Source organism: Barbatula barbatula (assembly GCF_947034865.1).
Source record: "Barbatula barbatula genome assembly, chromosome: 3".
Taxonomy (NCBI): Eukaryota; Metazoa; Chordata; class Actinopteri; order Cypriniformes; family Nemacheilidae; genus Barbatula; species Barbatula barbatula.
In genome coordinates, this window is record NC_136764.1 from 21,764,164 (window position 1) to 21,780,406 (window position 16,243).

At 36.3% G+C, this 16,243-nt stretch overlaps 1 protein-coding gene across 2 annotated transcripts; it reads right to left on the minus strand.

Moving 5' to 3' along the window:
- Nucleotides 1-2,018: 2,018 nt before the first annotated feature.
- mrc1b (mannose receptor, C type 1b) lies at nucleotides 2,019-14,949 on the minus strand. Of its 2 annotated transcripts, XM_079451621.1 has the most exons (31): nucleotides 14,813-14,949; nucleotides 14,212-14,601; nucleotides 13,570-13,746; nucleotides 13,302-13,454; nucleotides 12,885-12,998; nucleotides 12,260-12,397; nucleotides 11,990-12,169; nucleotides 11,745-11,902; nucleotides 11,493-11,609; nucleotides 11,244-11,359; nucleotides 10,563-10,711; nucleotides 10,270-10,469; nucleotides 8,743-8,864; nucleotides 8,580-8,652; nucleotides 8,203-8,356; nucleotides 8,085-8,120; nucleotides 7,821-7,987; nucleotides 7,682-7,743; nucleotides 7,504-7,604; nucleotides 7,098-7,240; nucleotides 6,564-6,666; nucleotides 5,690-5,832; nucleotides 5,545-5,589; nucleotides 5,345-5,444; nucleotides 4,746-4,975; nucleotides 4,352-4,517; nucleotides 4,089-4,244; nucleotides 3,835-3,948; nucleotides 3,536-3,727; nucleotides 3,065-3,097; nucleotides 2,019-2,891 (listed from the first exon to the last, which is right to left on the minus strand). In XM_079451621.1, exons 1-31 carry the CDS (start codon nucleotides 14,880-14,882, stop codon nucleotides 2,674-2,676), a joined length of 4,320 nt encoding a protein of 1,439 aa, XP_079307747.1. In that variant the 5' UTR covers nucleotides 14,883-14,949; the 3' UTR covers nucleotides 2,019-2,673. The 2 variants fall into 2 exon arrangements, with proteins under 2 accessions (XP_079307747.1, XP_079307748.1); XM_079451622.1 differs by lacking the exon at nucleotides 14,212-14,601 and having other exon boundaries at nucleotides 14,813-14,928.
- Between the last annotated feature and the right edge of the window lie 1,294 nt (nucleotides 14,950-16,243).

Below are 16,243 nucleotides of genomic sequence, written 5' to 3' on the forward strand. Positions count from 1 at the left end.
CTTTTGACTACAATTTGATATGTACCATGGCAGTCAATGGGAGGGCAACAGATGTCTGGTTATAAGCATTCTTCCAAATATCTTTATCTGTGTTCATCAGAACAGAAAAATGAATAAAGATGGAACAACTTGAAGGTGAGTAAATGATGACAGAATCTTCATTTTTGCATGAAGTATCTCTTTAAAGCCCCGATCCTGAATTATTACATCCTTGCATGCTATTATACTTACAACGATTTTGCGAAACACACATATGCAAACTTATCTTGTCAACTTTGTTGAATTCGTGGATCTTCCATTTGTAATGTCAATGTTTCCAAACCGTATATGTAGCACGCAAACATAGTCATTTTTCAAACTGTGGCCCTCGACGCGTGGATACACTTCATGACTTTTTAAATCTTATCAGATTTGAAAACAACAGACATCATACACTTGCCGATGTTGGGCAGTATATGATTACAGGAACAAATCAATCTCTTTTGTGTCAAATCTGTCCATTCCGACTGTCCATAATCTGGTGCAGACTTTCTACAACAATTGTCGGCTTATCCAGACCACAAAAATTTTAGATAAGCGGCCACGTGCACAATAGTCCTAAATGCAGACTGTACTGGTGGTTGATAAGAATGAGTGCAGACATGTAGTTCTGAAAGGACGACGGGAACGGGATGTTTTTAGACCGCCCGCTCCCCTTCAAATCACACCCAAATTCCTGACCGCTAGCTCATTTTATTCAGAAATGTATCCGCAAGAAATCTGGTCGGGTCCCACGGTTCCTGCGGGAGAGCCGCTGGAATGCATACCTCTGCTGTAGTGTAACTTCCGAGGAACCTGTTTTCCAAAATGATCAGTAGGTAAGTGATCTCTATAGATGGTTTCAGAGGCAACAACATGAACAAACGTTACCTGGCCCAAACTTAACTACCGGTAGACCTCCACAAAGAATCAATAATTGTTGAGTAATTTTTATTTAATTGAATACAATTACAATTAATATACAATAAAATGTTGAAATAATAAAAATTTAATATAAAATAAAATTGTTATAACCAAACACAGACCGGAAGTTATCTTCGGTCCAGGTGCGTGCATCCAAGGCTATTTTAATAACCACAAAATTTGAGTTATGTGATATTTCCTTTGTTGGAATAGCACATTCTGTGCAGCTGACGGCTATGGGAATGAGACTTGGCAAGTCTTATATGGTTCTGTGTGTATTACAACAACTAAGGGATCATTCTGATGTAGTTCTGTAGACAATAAAAGCCTGTTAAATTTACAATATAGACAGTAGATATGACTGTCACAATTGTTAAGGGCAGCGACTTACCTTTAACAGTTAAAATTCCAACCCAAGCCATACTGTAACACTTTTCTTTGCTCATGCAACATCATTGTAAAATATCACTGTTTATTAACACAGTTTAATTCATTTCCCTTTTTGATTCAAGATTTAAAACTGTCCTTATATTTAACCAAACTTAATGTATTTTGGTTTTGGAATAGAGGCCTTCTCATATCATTCTGTGACCGTGTTATTTTTTTAAATATCAAAATATAATCAAATATATATGTTTCCCTTTAGCCATAATTTTCATTTGCATAAAGCATTTCTGGGGAAAAGCCATTTTATTACAACACCATGGTAAATCAAGGGAAAAAGGGAAATGTTAGGCACTCATATCTGTTCAGGTTATTGATACATTGCTCTGAAAGCATGGCATTTATTTGCATTTTCAGATTTTTTGCATTAGGTTTCCTGAGTACTCTATGCATTAGTTTGTGAGAACATTATAGCTTGAAAATCTTTTCCATGCATTTGTATATACCTCATAAATGCCTTTGTAGATAAGAACTGATGCAACAGTTCCTGCTGCACTGTAATATAGATGTGTTTCTATATATTCAATCAGTCTGGCTATAAATCGTCGTTTTTTTCTGAACCAGTACTGCAAATGTCACATTTACCATTTATGTCGTGTTTTACACACATTTGTTTTCACCTTCAGTCAAATTATAATAATCTGAAACATTTATTGCACTTCTTTTTCCTCTGAATATACATTCAATACATGACATCACATACAGTAAATGGATCATTTTGACAAAAACAGTTCTCTGCTTTATGGTGGGACTTCCTTTGAATCTTACAAGACATTACACATTCAGTTATACATAAGGTTTTCTAAAATTGTTGTGCAACATAATATTACTGCATTTAAGATGCTGGGCGTCGTCTCATCCTTTTGTAGCACTGCACCCAAAAAGATGAAACTCAGTCCACACTTGGAATTTGTCGGGTTTGTACCGTTGCAGTTTAATTCGAAAATCTAAAAACCGAATATGAAGGTCTATCTTTTAAGATTTTAGAGTCATACTTGCACAAAAGCGCTATAATGTCTTCATAATAATGGATAATAATCAAATCAACCCATGAAGGCATTTTTATGTCCAGCATACGTTTATTACACTGAAATCCATAATAATATAATACTTGGATTTATTTTGTTAAGTAGCCATTTAATAAGCAGATACACATATTAGCTGGCCATTACGAGACAATTCACCCATTTGAGGTAAAACCAAATGTTACGCTTCTGCTAATGAACAGCAAACTGTACTATACATTATCTTTTATATAACAGGTTTCGGAGAGCATGAAGCGCCGGTCTATTCAGCTATCTCAATGTTATCAACCAATGCCTTGGAATCTTTCCTTCTTAAAAGAGCGTCCTCTATGTGACCATACATTGGATTTTCAAATGTAGGTAAAGACAGTCTTTTTGGATTTTTGTAAATGTAAATGTAGGCTAGAACTCCTAATACACTGAAGCCTGCGATGGCCAAGAAAACTGCCAAGCCAGTATTAACCCTATGAGGTTCAGGACCTGTGAAAGTCAGAAATAGCATTCATGATTAAGAGAATCTTTGTTTGAATAGCTGTGATTTTAAACGCAATTGCGAATAATTACACAATTATCTTTTAAAAATGATAAAAAGTAATGGAAAGGCATTATGTATAGGAATTAAATAAATGATTATTTTAGCATCCTCATATTACCTGTAACTGGAGCCTTAATGGTTGGAGGTATTACTGCCGGGAGAACAGACAGGGTAAGTCAAGAGACCATTTCACAATTTTCTCAGTTTTCTGAATTTACAATTTATAGGTATGTGTTTAGGTAAAAATATCATTTATGCCTTTTTTCAAACCTCAAATACTGCTAAATATATTTAGGAAAACTTCTCTCTAATATTTTTTTATGCCATAACCTCGATTTCACCACAGACTCATGCTGTCAGTCTTTCACATTGCTGTTGGTTTCTGTTACAACTGAGGTTTGATTTTGTTGAAATTCAACAGACTGGACTGGAATGACCAAATACTTTTAGAAAATATGATTAAATGACAACTTGGTATGATCTCTTATTTCTTGTCGTGGCTGTATATCCATTTCACCCATGGGACAAGTTGTATTACAAACCGTCAAAAGAAAGCCACTTTTGTGAATTCCGCTCTAGCAATACTTACCTTTGGCCGTTTTGCAGATAAATGGCATGTAGTGATCGCAATGCATTTTCTTCCATCTTTTGGTTTCAGCAGAGATATGTGTGCACATGGAATTCAACAAAATGTCTTCAAAAGTTTCTTCTTCCTCCATATTTTCAGCAGTTTCCCAGTTAGTGTAATCTACCACATTGCTGTCTATCCACAACCAGTGTCCTGCGTAAATCCAAAGTTAGTTTATATACTATAACCCACAACACTACCCCTAAGATATTCACTGCAATTAAAATGAAAAGAATAAAGAATTGATTTTGTTGCATTACGTTTATAGGTCTTGTACAGTCCTATCCAAAACCCTTTGTAACTTTCAAGCAGGAAGAGGTTGTTTTCTAAAAACATATGCTCCGCTTCATCCATAATGCTGACAAGGGATGCACCTGATGCAAAGAACGTCAATATGTATTTTTATGCTTTCTTCAACTACACATGCAAAGGATTCAATTCATGAATAACATTACATTAGTACACGGCTTATCACATTATTGAGTGAACTGTTTAATCTGTTCTATTTACTCACCCCATGTCAGACACATTCTCGAGGCTCTGCTCCACGTTTGGCTGTCCATCACAAAAGCGTAGCAACTGTCTCTGAACGGTATCCACCTCATAGGGCTTATATATGTTAACTCAGGGCACTGGCCAGGATTCTGTACCGGAGGGGCGGGGGGTATCTCTGTGCAAAATATCGGTTGGTCATTAGAAACACATGGATCTGCATATGCTGCATAGATCATATAAATCAATTTTTGACGCAAAAGTCAAGGTGGGGAATAGTCTCACCTGTTGACTGCTCACAGATACTGTAAAAGGTTTCATTGCACAGAGCTGTTTTCCATTGTCCATTTTCATCCATGTAAACACATGGTTGGTTAGGTTGTGGCTCACCAAATGCCCATTTCTCCATATTCATGTGCCAGTTACTTGACCATGAAAAGTAACCACTGGTCTGTAAATGAATGTAAATACAGTGTGCATAATGATTATTTCACATATACAGAACATGGAGAGGTTACAGTCTGTTTTTCTGCTTAAGAAACTGTTCGTGACCGCGCAGTTGTTTTCTTTTTGCCGTGTGATAGGCCAAAAACGATTCAGTTTCATTGTATGCCCAGTATTCATCTGCATTCACAGTTTGTTTGTTTGTGATTCTCTGTTCCTCACGTTCTAGTAGTACCTGTAAGCTGTTAAGACCGATCCACACGGGCTGCTTGGTTCTGAAGACCTGCAGCTCAGCATAAGCTTGTGTTATTGAGCTCCGAATGCTGACCAGATGAGCCCTTTCTGCATTACAGGTGCGGTTCGCCTCAATCCATGTTTGATTCATGTGATTCATTTTAAGCGATGAATTTCCAAACTTGAAATAAGTTTCAGGAAATTGGAATGGCACAGGGGTCAGAGCAGGATCTAAACATGTCAAAAAAATTGTAATACAAAAAGATTTACTTTTATTTCAAGTGTACATTTTGCCTTAAGAGCCACGGAGAGAAAAGTACAATTCTACGCTTTAAAAAAATGAAGGTGCTTAAAAGGTTCTTCACAGCGATGCCATAGAAGGACCATTTTTGGTTCCACAAAGAATCATTCAGTCAAAGGTTCTTTAAAGAACCATCTCTTTCTTACCTTTTTATAATCCGAAGAATCCTTTGTGGAAAGAAAGGTTCTTCGCATGTTAGACGTTTTTTATGGAACCATTTAGACCAATTCATCAATGGCATCATGAAGCATTTTATTTTATTTGTACAGGCGATATCTATAACGTTCAGCTAGACTCACCAACATCACGGGCGCAGATGAAGCCATGAGTTGAATTACAGTCCGTTGCCACCCATTTTCCAAAGCCAGGACCCGAACCTTGTCCAATAACAGTACATTCCTGTTTGAAATAGAAATAACCCATTGTGGCCCTTTATACATTTTTTCTCATTGATATTCAGGTATAATTCACATCACATCTAGGTGGATTATCACATTACCTGATCACTTGAATAGTGATGTCTATGCCAGTTCAATCCAGGCCACTGTAAGTGCAATAGTGCAAATATTTTAAATATATATATAAATCATTAATGCTGAGAACATTATAATTTTTTTATATTTCAAGATTTGTAGTTTACATACATGAAAGGTATGTGGTTCTCCTCTGGCCCAGTCTGTGAATGCCACAGAACTTCCATCTGTCCACTTGAACATGCTGTTTGCCAAATTGCTGAATCCAATCCAAAAGTCTATAGTTTTATCACTGACCATTGTTGTAAAAAAGGCTGCAGAAGTCAGAAGAAAATTTTACAAAACATTATATGCAACAACAACCAGGTCAGCAACTAAACAAATCAACACTTTCTACATGAAGTTGGATTCAGATACAAGATTTTTTAAAAATGGTGGGATGTTGAAGATATACATTTTCATATTTCAACATATTTCAACATAAAAAATCTGCAGTCCTTGCAGATTATTTCCGATAACAGGCTAAATAAATATCTGGTTGAAAGTATGTCTAGTCAGTATTATTTTGGGTTACAAGTTGAAGAACCGTTACTTGGCTAAACTTTAATAAATGTCTTATATTAATAAAAATAAAAATAGTTATATTATTAGCCACTAGCCTGACTGATAAACAAACAGACCGGAAGTTAACTTTGGGCCAGGTGCCTACATCTGATAAAACCATCTATAGTGTACACGCTGTCACTGGGCTGGTACCATTTAAAAAGGTACAAATACATACCATTTAGTACTATTATGAAACTTCTTGGTACTTTTTGAAAGGGTATCACCACAGTGACATCTTTTGGATCTGTTCCCTGACAGTGTATGTTAAATATATATAACATTTGAACTATTTTTATTTAAACATATTGCCACCAGTTATGTTGTATGTAAAGTAATGCAATCATACTGCACAATATATAATAAATGTGGCAGATAATCTGGATTTATAATTTGAGCAATGATACATGATTCTGTAATTGAAGTATCACAAAGTTTTTACCTTGTTGTAGTCCATTTAAAATAGATACCAAATCTCCACCCATCTCTCTGCAGTATTTTCTTGCGTCTTTCCATGTTTTCAAGTTTTCTTTCATGATGTAGCACTAGGAACATTAATTGTCATAATTGTGGTTTATATCAAGATATTTCACAAATATTGTGTTTAAAATACTGTAATATTACACGTAAAATGTCAAAACACGAAAATTTACTAGAAAAACCAGAGGGGGGGAAGTGTAACTTTACAGAGAAAACACATTGTTTTACAGTTTATTTTTGAAATACGGTCAAAAACTATAAAATAACAGAACAAGACAACACGTTTACAAGAAAAATTTGGAAACCTGTTTAATATATATCTTTATATCCTATAATTTTACAGAAAAAAAATATTTACATATTTTTACAGAATTTGTTTTACAGTGTATTCATATTCCATATGAAATAAATGTCTTGGTGTGTTTTTCTGTAAACTGAAGCACAGTTTAATCCGACCAAGAATAAGTGAATTTATAATCAAATGTACAAATGTTACCTTTTTCTCAAATCTTTTCCATTCAGGAGCACATCCTCCTTTTGGCTCCTCTGTGGGAGCCACTGTGGTATTGACTGGAGGAGACTCCCGTCGTTTACAAATATATCCCATTTCGTCACCACAGTTGACGGTTTCCCAGAGTCCTAAAAAATTGACAATTCTATTTACACTTTTCTGTCTGCAGAATGGTTGGGAATGGGTTTAGAAAAGTGTTAAATGGAGCCTTCGAGCACAACAGTTTCATTGCTTTCAGAACGCATAACACTGTTTGCACAGTATATTGTCAAACACAGAATGGCCGGAGCACAAGCAGTACTTCTGCAGTACTTCCGATCGGACAATAATACATAAGGATAATAGTTTTTGAAGTCCTTTATGTGATGGACGATCAGCATGTGTGATTAACCTTGAGTTAGAGTCATCTTCACACATCTTTCCTCGCTGTTTAACAGGCTGGGCTGATTTTCTTCCCAAGCCTGATATACTACAGGGGACCCATCCATCCACCTGGATAGAAAGGGATTTGTTTATTTTCTCTTTTAATGCTTTTAACGGTGACCACATACAATATACTCATAACTTACTGGTAAGACCCATCCAGATCAACAGCCAAACCAATGATGACATCTCTGTACATCTCTTTAGCCTGTGACGGACAGAACAATGTATTAAATGCATTGTAAAGTTGTACTGGACACTTCTATAAGGTAAAGTATGTCATACCTGATGCCAGATGAACACATGCTCTTCCTCATCATTGATAACTACAAGATCACCATGCGCTTTCTTGCATTTAACCCGTGCTTCATTCGCAGAGTAATGTGGGTAGAAAGACAGAAAATACTGATTCCCTTTGAATTCGATCCAGCCATCCTCAGTTACGTTATAAACTGAAAGATAAAAACATTACATATTTTGTTAATCTCAGTGAGAAAAGAAAAGGTGTAAGATAAGAAGCCTTGTACTTTTGAGAGACTAAAGAATGACCTGGTTCTGTAATATTCACTTCCTTTGGAGTCTTTCCTAAAGAGAGAGAATAGTGGTTATAATTTTTATAATCGAATAAAGATTCAATTAGATTAAATACATTTACAGTATGATATACCTTTTGGGATTTGACAAAACCAGTCCTTCTTGTCATTACAATTTACATCCTTCCAAAGTCCATCTAGGTCCCACCATGAAATGCTCATTTCAGCACAATTCTCCATGTTGTTTAAATTGTTCGGTTCACCGCTGGCCCAGTTTTGATAGGATGACTAAAAGGAAGTACATTTCAGAAAATCCAAATGACATTAAAGCTAATTCTTTTGCATGTTTATTGTCATAGACGATTGAGTTATCCTTATATAATTTCAATTACTATTAGAGGAAACATAAGTTGGACATTGTACAAACCCTTTTTTTAGTAATTCTGACAACTTGATACTACGGTCAATAATTCAAATAACAGTCAAAAAAAAGATGATGCGATTTACTCACAGCAGAGCCATCACTCCACACATAACCCACAGATGGATCCTGGATCCTGTAACCAATCCATGCAGGATACTCACTACAAGCAAATATTGATGTGTTATTAAGTTGTTTATTTGTGCAATAAGTACATTTTTTAGATGTGAAAATGAGGCACAGTGAATATTACTTTCTTATTTTCAAAGGAATATCTGAATCCTTATGGATGCTGAGAAGATCTCCCCCAAGCTCTCGGCAGAAATCAAGAGCTTCATTCCAAGTTTTCATTTGAGAGCTCGGTACTCTAAAACACTTCAAAAGAGAGAGAGGATTTTTTTAAAGAAGGACTGATCTAATTGTGAAATATTCTAAAAGAGTAATATTCAATACAAATGTAATGTGTTTTAATAACCAAAAATGGATGTCAAGGGGTTTGATTAGAGGTTTGAACAACATGATTATAACCTCCGCTCTTCTCAAACTACTCTTTCTCACAAACCCCCTACCAGTTAGGCAGGGGTGGGGGAACATTCTAACTTTACTTTGCACTAATCACCTCTTTGAATTACATGCTGTTAGCATCACATTTACTATACAACATCATGTTATTATAGTATACCACCCTTGTCATAATTTACTCAACCTCAAGATGAATCAAACCTGTATACATTTCTTTGTTCTCTTGAACACAAAAGAAGACATTTTGCTGAATGTGGAAAACCAAACAGTTTGGGGACTACTTTGGACTACTATAGGTGCTTCTTTTCCTATTAGTCAATAGTGACTCAGAACTGTTTGGTTACAATCGTTCTTACATAAGCGTTCTTTGTGTTCAGAATAACAATAAAATGTATACAGGTTGGAAACAACTTGGGGACGAAAAAATTATGACATGGAAGCTGGATGTACTACTATCCTTTGGACTTTCTCCTCCAGATCAGCTTGTGCTACTGCCTCAGACCCTTGGTTCTCTGATGTCCTTCGTGAACAAACAGAGAGACAATTACTGCTGACCTCAGTTAGTACTGTATCAGTCAATTCGCTCCTCCTTTTCGGCCAGTGTACACAATGCCAAAATAACTTAGATTGGCAAGATTGGCAATAGGACAGACACATAACCCCCCCTCCTTCTCCACTTCCCCCCACTTCCTCTTTAAAAGCTGATGACTGCAGATTTCACAAAGAAAACCACAACCATCAGCAGCCAGGCCTTAACACCACAAACTAGTTGACATACAGAAAGCCATCTTGAACCACATTCCCATCTTTCTCTGCACTCGCTGAGGCTGAAATGTCAACACTTCCCTTCCAGTCGCCCTACTACCTGCCTCCTCAATGCGATTCCCTCCCATCGCTAACACACATTATTCACTTTCTCTCCTCACTGGCACTGTAAATGTGACGCTAACAGGGAGGAGCGCTGTGCAAATCATATGATCACTGGGGTTCCTCAAGGATCAGTGCTTGGAACTCTCCTATTCTCTTTATACACAATGTTCTTATGACCCATCATGCAGGCACATGGCCCTTTTATCACCGTTAAAATAATGAGACAAAGACATTGCTCTCTTTAAAAATCTGATCAAATCAGCCCTGGCTTTGTACTGTTATACCTCCACTGTCTCTTATACATTTACATTCCTTCCAGAACACTGTATTACATCCCTTTTTGGCAAAATTATGTTACTGTCATGTTTGTGGTCTACTGTCATCTTACCTTGACACAAATGTCTCTAGTTCCAACTGGTATCCATTCTTCACTACAGCCTAGAGCAGGTGTGCTTGGTGGTGCTTGAGTTGTAACCAGTCCCTCAGCTGGTTGTTTGCAGATGTACTTTTCCTTATTTGAGCAGCTAAGCACATCCCAAAGTCCAGCAAGCAATCCAGTCGTCATGGTAACACAGCCTTGTTTCCTTCCTGTTTATTTAGACAAAAAATATATGTATCACACATTATTACACTAGCAAAAAATTCTTGTTTCAATCATAGTCCTGTGTATTGTTACTGTACCTGGCATCCCAGCATTGAAATGAGTAAATTGAACTTTCTTAGTGTTGGTCCATTCAAAAGTGTGCAGATCCTTTTGATTGGACAGCCCGGTCCAGAAGTACTTCTCTTGCCGTGCTCCAACTAAACTAACTAGGAATGCGTTTTCAATCCTGATGGGGAAAAATTACAGATGTCTTTGATGGAGGTAGATAGAGGTTCTAAATATCTTGGAAACAGCTTTTTTTATTCCAAAATTCATTTTTAAATTTACTACCTTATACTGCCTACTACAGACACTTCTAGTTAAAATAATTTAAATAACTGAAGAGTGTATTTGCAAAACAGATAACTCTGTAAAACTAATTCAAAAATCAAGTTTTTTATTATGTTATGTATTTATTGTGTTTCATTGTGTTAGTCACCTGTATTTATTTTAGTTGTTGTAACTTTAAAAAAAGAGTTTTTGCTAATTAAATTATTAAGTTGAATTATTATTTCAGTTCTTTAGTCCTTGTAATGAAAAATTGTCAAGTCAAGTCAGCTTTATTTATATAGCGCTTTTTACAATTTTCATTGTTACAAAGCAGCTGTACAAGAAAAAATGACTATAAGTAAAACATAAAAGGTTATGGAATTCAAAACACAGGTCAAATATCAGCATTGTGAAATGCTGTAATGAATAAGAAATTGTGTTCCTATAACCTGGATGCAATATCAACCAGATGAGAGCCAGCTTTTTCACACATCTGTTTCGCCTCCTCAAAAGTCTTTGTCTCGGATCCAGCCATGTAACAGTAGTACCCATACCTGGACCAACCCTTTAAATTCAAAATAAAACATCTCTTTACATCTTTAACACTTGGATCTTGTAGTGGTGCTCATACGCGAAGTGTTAATAATACATTGGATATATCACACTTCTGTAATAAAAATTTATATACAAACACATACGGTTTTACAGCCTGGGCTTGTCACAACAGTGTCATTATTAGAGGCCGTCGAGCTGGTTTTCTTCTTACAGATGAACCCATGTTCGCGTTCACAAATTTCATCTGCCCACTTTCCCTCCTAAAGAAGAAACAGCCATTTTGCTAAAGGTCAGCAACCAAAACAACACTACAAATTAACTTGACTGCTAACTACAAGATGACCTATCAAATTATACACAGATCATGCAGGATGTTTATGAACAAATATTTTTACCTCTCCTCTCATTAAGACACAGTCCTCCGCATGGATAGCGTTGTGACTCGGCTCTCCCATCTCCCACGAGACGAACGGAACACTGGACTGGTCACTCCACTCAAAAAGCATTTGAGTTTTACGATCATTGAAACCAATCCACAGCTCATCTGTCTTTACTGAGAACAGTGACAGAGATTACTGGTTCTCAAACCCATGCAGCAAAACGTCTAATGTAACAAACATTCAAAACACTCAGAACTCACAGTATCCAAGTTGTGTGATGACAAAGCTTTGCTCCTCCGTGTTCAGAACACTCAGCAGGTCTCCTCCTTCCCGTAGACAGGCACCTTGAGCCTCCATCCAATTTTTCTTGTTGCGATGGAGGAGATAACAATGGCCTGAATATGGAATCCATGGGCTTTGACAAAAACCAGTGTGCACCACTATCCAGACACAAACAAAACAATTCTAGCAACCAAATCAAGTCATGATTTTAACGTTTTATAAATGAAAGGAGTGAATGAAAAACGCACCTGGTGGGACAGTAGGAACAGAGTGGCCTCTTTGGCAGATGTACCCATGCCTGTTTGAACAACGCTCATTTCTCCATTCAGAACTGTATTGAGTATGCAGGAAACCACAACTATGGTCTGGTTGTGTTGATGGGAATCCTTTGGCAAAGATGTGAAGATGTGATAAGTCACTGTTAACTTCTGTCCATTGTTGCATGTAGATGTATGCATTTGGCAGATTAGATATAGCAACAACAATACATTTAAAGGAACAGTTGACACAATTCTTTTTGACTTTTGTATTTCTCAGAAATATAAAATGCTGCCCAAAATGTTGCTTCTTCAGCTAACCCAGTGAGAAATATACATTTATTTTCACAATTTTCATTGTTGCAGAGCAGCTTTACATGCATTATGATTAAGAAATATTAATACATGAATGAATCAAATAAAAATTATATATTAAATACATGATGTCATTGCATGTTTTTCTCTGTGCAATCTATACTGATGAAACTTAGCAAACTTTCGTTTGAGTAAACAGAAAATCCACATGAAACCCTTTTAACTTTGATATGGATTTTAAAAAGCACCGCATTAAGCTTTCTGATTTCTCCCATTCTTTTTTTTTCAAGTTGCCACTTACCACTGCTCCATTTCAGATAACGTAAAGGCTGTCCATTGCTCCACTGCCATCCACTGGACACATCTAATTTATTCAGTCCTGTCCACAGAGATTCTTGTGTCTTCAGAATCATTCCTGGTCAATATTTTGAGAGAGTTAAAAAAGTGAGACGTCTTTAGATATTTCTCACGCATATCACTTCCATGTGTACAGTAGACTATTTCTTAACAGTGAAGCTTCATAGTTAAACGTCTTCTGAACTGCTATCTAGTTGACAGTCAAACAACAACAACGACAACAAAAAATAATCTCATTAATCTATTTCTATTTGATTAAAAATGGCCTTAGTGATGAACAGTTCAATTCGATAGTTGCACAAGATGGCGCCATACAAAGTGTCAACCCATACAACCCATACAAAGTGTCTCTGTACAGTACCTGACACAAAGGTGTGTTCATGAGGTTCAGAAACACTCAGTAGCTCCGCCCCCTGCTGCTGACAGCTCTTTCTTGCTTGATGCCACGTAAGGGCCGATTTATCATTCAGCTGATAATAGACGTTTGTCAGAGGATTTTTGTTCCAGAAAGTGTCTGTAAAACATAGCTAGCCATGAATATGTAGAAGCAATTTTTTACTTTAAAAGCAGCATTATTAATATACTTTATAAAGATGGCATCACGTTGACAGATGGGAAAGGAAACTAACTGTCACGTGTTGGACAGTAGCCCCACAGCTGCTTATCATTGTAGTCAGACTCAACTGAACACCATAGACGTTGAGACTGGGCACCATCTTTGGTACAATCTGAATACCATTTGTTCTCATATTTAAAAGGAAAATGGCATGGGCGCCCAAATGCATTTCCATCGATTGTGTACACTTCTGCAAAAGAGAAATTAAGAATGAACATTTCAATAGCATTTCGAATCACAAAAAGGCACATTAAACTGAATTGAAGGAAAAGAATAAATCAGATTACATCCAGGATTACTTTAATGCAGAGGATAATGGAAAGGCAACAGTACGATAGATCATGGTAAACATTTTAAACGGTCAAACTGGGTTGGTCTTTGAATTAAAAGTATCACCACAAATGGGGAAAAATGTAAATACTTTCATAAAATGTTATTATTTTTGTCCTTGCAAGCCTGACTTCCCTTCAGTTACTAAAAAACACACATTTGTCAGACATTTTCATATAAATTGACTCAGCACATCATTGTGTTTGTTCTCCGTCAGAGAATTAAATGCATTATCATGGTATTATTAGCACCATGTTTTATCAAAGTGAGCTATGAAAACAAGCAGTGTAACTTCATGCCAAATTCAGCCAACACCTTAACGTACCTTCATAGGGCCGAGAACAAATACTGTTCTGTGTTCCATAAATTGTCCATTTGCTCCTTGTGCCATTGATATTGGAGATGAATAGCATACTACTAATACTTGCAGTGAAGTACAGGGATTCATTCTTTAAACGAAGTAATGAATCACCGAAGCATTCCCACTCCTGCAGTTTATTGTTTTCTTCACACTTTAACCACTGAAAACTTCTGCCCACTGTCTTACTACCCACACCAAGGCATTTTGATTTGATAATGTTCAAAATGCGATTGTTTGAAATCCAGCGGAACTGTTGTGATACGTCGTTTGGGTCACAATAAGCAAGATTTGTGAAAGCCACAGAGTTTATGAAGCATGAGTTTAAATTCACGTTATACATTAAAAAGTTTCTATCTGCACAGAAAAAGAAGGAAAGAAGATGTTTTATTTACCATAAAAAAACTGCACAAAGTTTTGAAAGATTATATAAATATTTGTTAGAATTTTCTAAACAGTAACTGTTTTAAAAAATAATAATTTTAATAATAATAGCATTTAGCCACAAAAAAATGCATGATTCATTTAAATTTTTTCAGTTGGATTGAAATTAAGAGAAATTACACACCTGACTGTGCCAAGCAGTTTGACAGATCTAATAAAAGCAAAAAAACAACTCGAACCATTTTCATCTTCATGATCCCCAACACTGTGTGATGCTCATGGGTTACTTTCAGTGTAGACTGTGCTACACATTGCTCACGCTGACCCGCTTTTTGAACCGGTTCAATGGTCCCAATCAAAATGGATATCCTGTCACATGATTCTTTTTTCAGAAATGTTTAATGTAATCACAAGGTCTGTCTGAAAGTGGAGACATCTTCTCTGTTATTGAAAAGATCTTAGTGAACTTAACGGTTAGCCTGAATAACTGTCTATCGAAAACAATGGATCAAAAGCATTACATAATGATGAAAAATGATGCCAGACTTGACTTTTTTCAGATAAAGATCCTTATCAATTCAACATAATCCACCTGATAGTCAACTGATAATTCACCTGTAAACATATATGGTCCCATACAGAAATGTTTAATTGTTTAACCTTTTAAATCATACACAGCGCATGTGGAACACTGCCATAGTTATGTCATGTCAGCAAGCACAATGCTATCATAATGAAAATAATTCCTCTTTAAATTTATGATCGGGATGTCCCCCTTTCATGTTATGCCTCGTATTCATTTACCGCATATCCTGATATAAACTTATGGCATACAGATGTTTATTGTATAAGAAAGATGTGTTTTACTTGTGGGATATTAATAGTTTATTATTACTTTAATATATTAGCTTAATAATACTAATGTTGAAGATATTATTAAGATATGATCCATGTCATTTTAAGTACATTTCTCTTTTTTCTATTTATAGATCTGTCTGCAAGTCATTCACATTATTACAACATTTTTCCTTACATGCTTTGTTAAAGGTCCAGTGAGCAATTTTCAAGATGATCTACATTTACATTTACATTTATTCATTTGGCAGACGCTTTTTTCCAAAGCGATTTACACGTTTTTTTTACAGTGGCACATTACTGCAGAGCAATGTGTCACGATTCTGCCTAATCTTGTCTTGGTTTTCTGGTCTAGGGGCAGAATCATGACAGACCCACGTGTTTTATGTGGAGAGAAACATATTATTGTCAATCAGGACATAATATGTGTTCTCTCCAGTCTCGTCATTGGCCCCGCCCCTCTCGTTCCTAGTATTGCTTTCCTCCTGTGTCTCTTTACCCACACCTGCCCATTGTTATCTCCTTTGTTAGTCTCCCTATTTAATGCCCTCTTGTCTATTGTCTTGTGCTCGTTCGTTGTACGTGTTACCTTGGATGTACCTGTGTGCCATGTATGATGTTTCCCTGCCATGGTCCCTGTTAAAGTTCATGTTCTTGTACCCTGTTTGTCTAGTTAGTATTATTCCTAGTTGTTTCTTTTTGCCCCCCTTGTGGGAAGTCTTTGTTTTCAGTTTTGGATTTTAGTTTGGTCAGTGTTTTC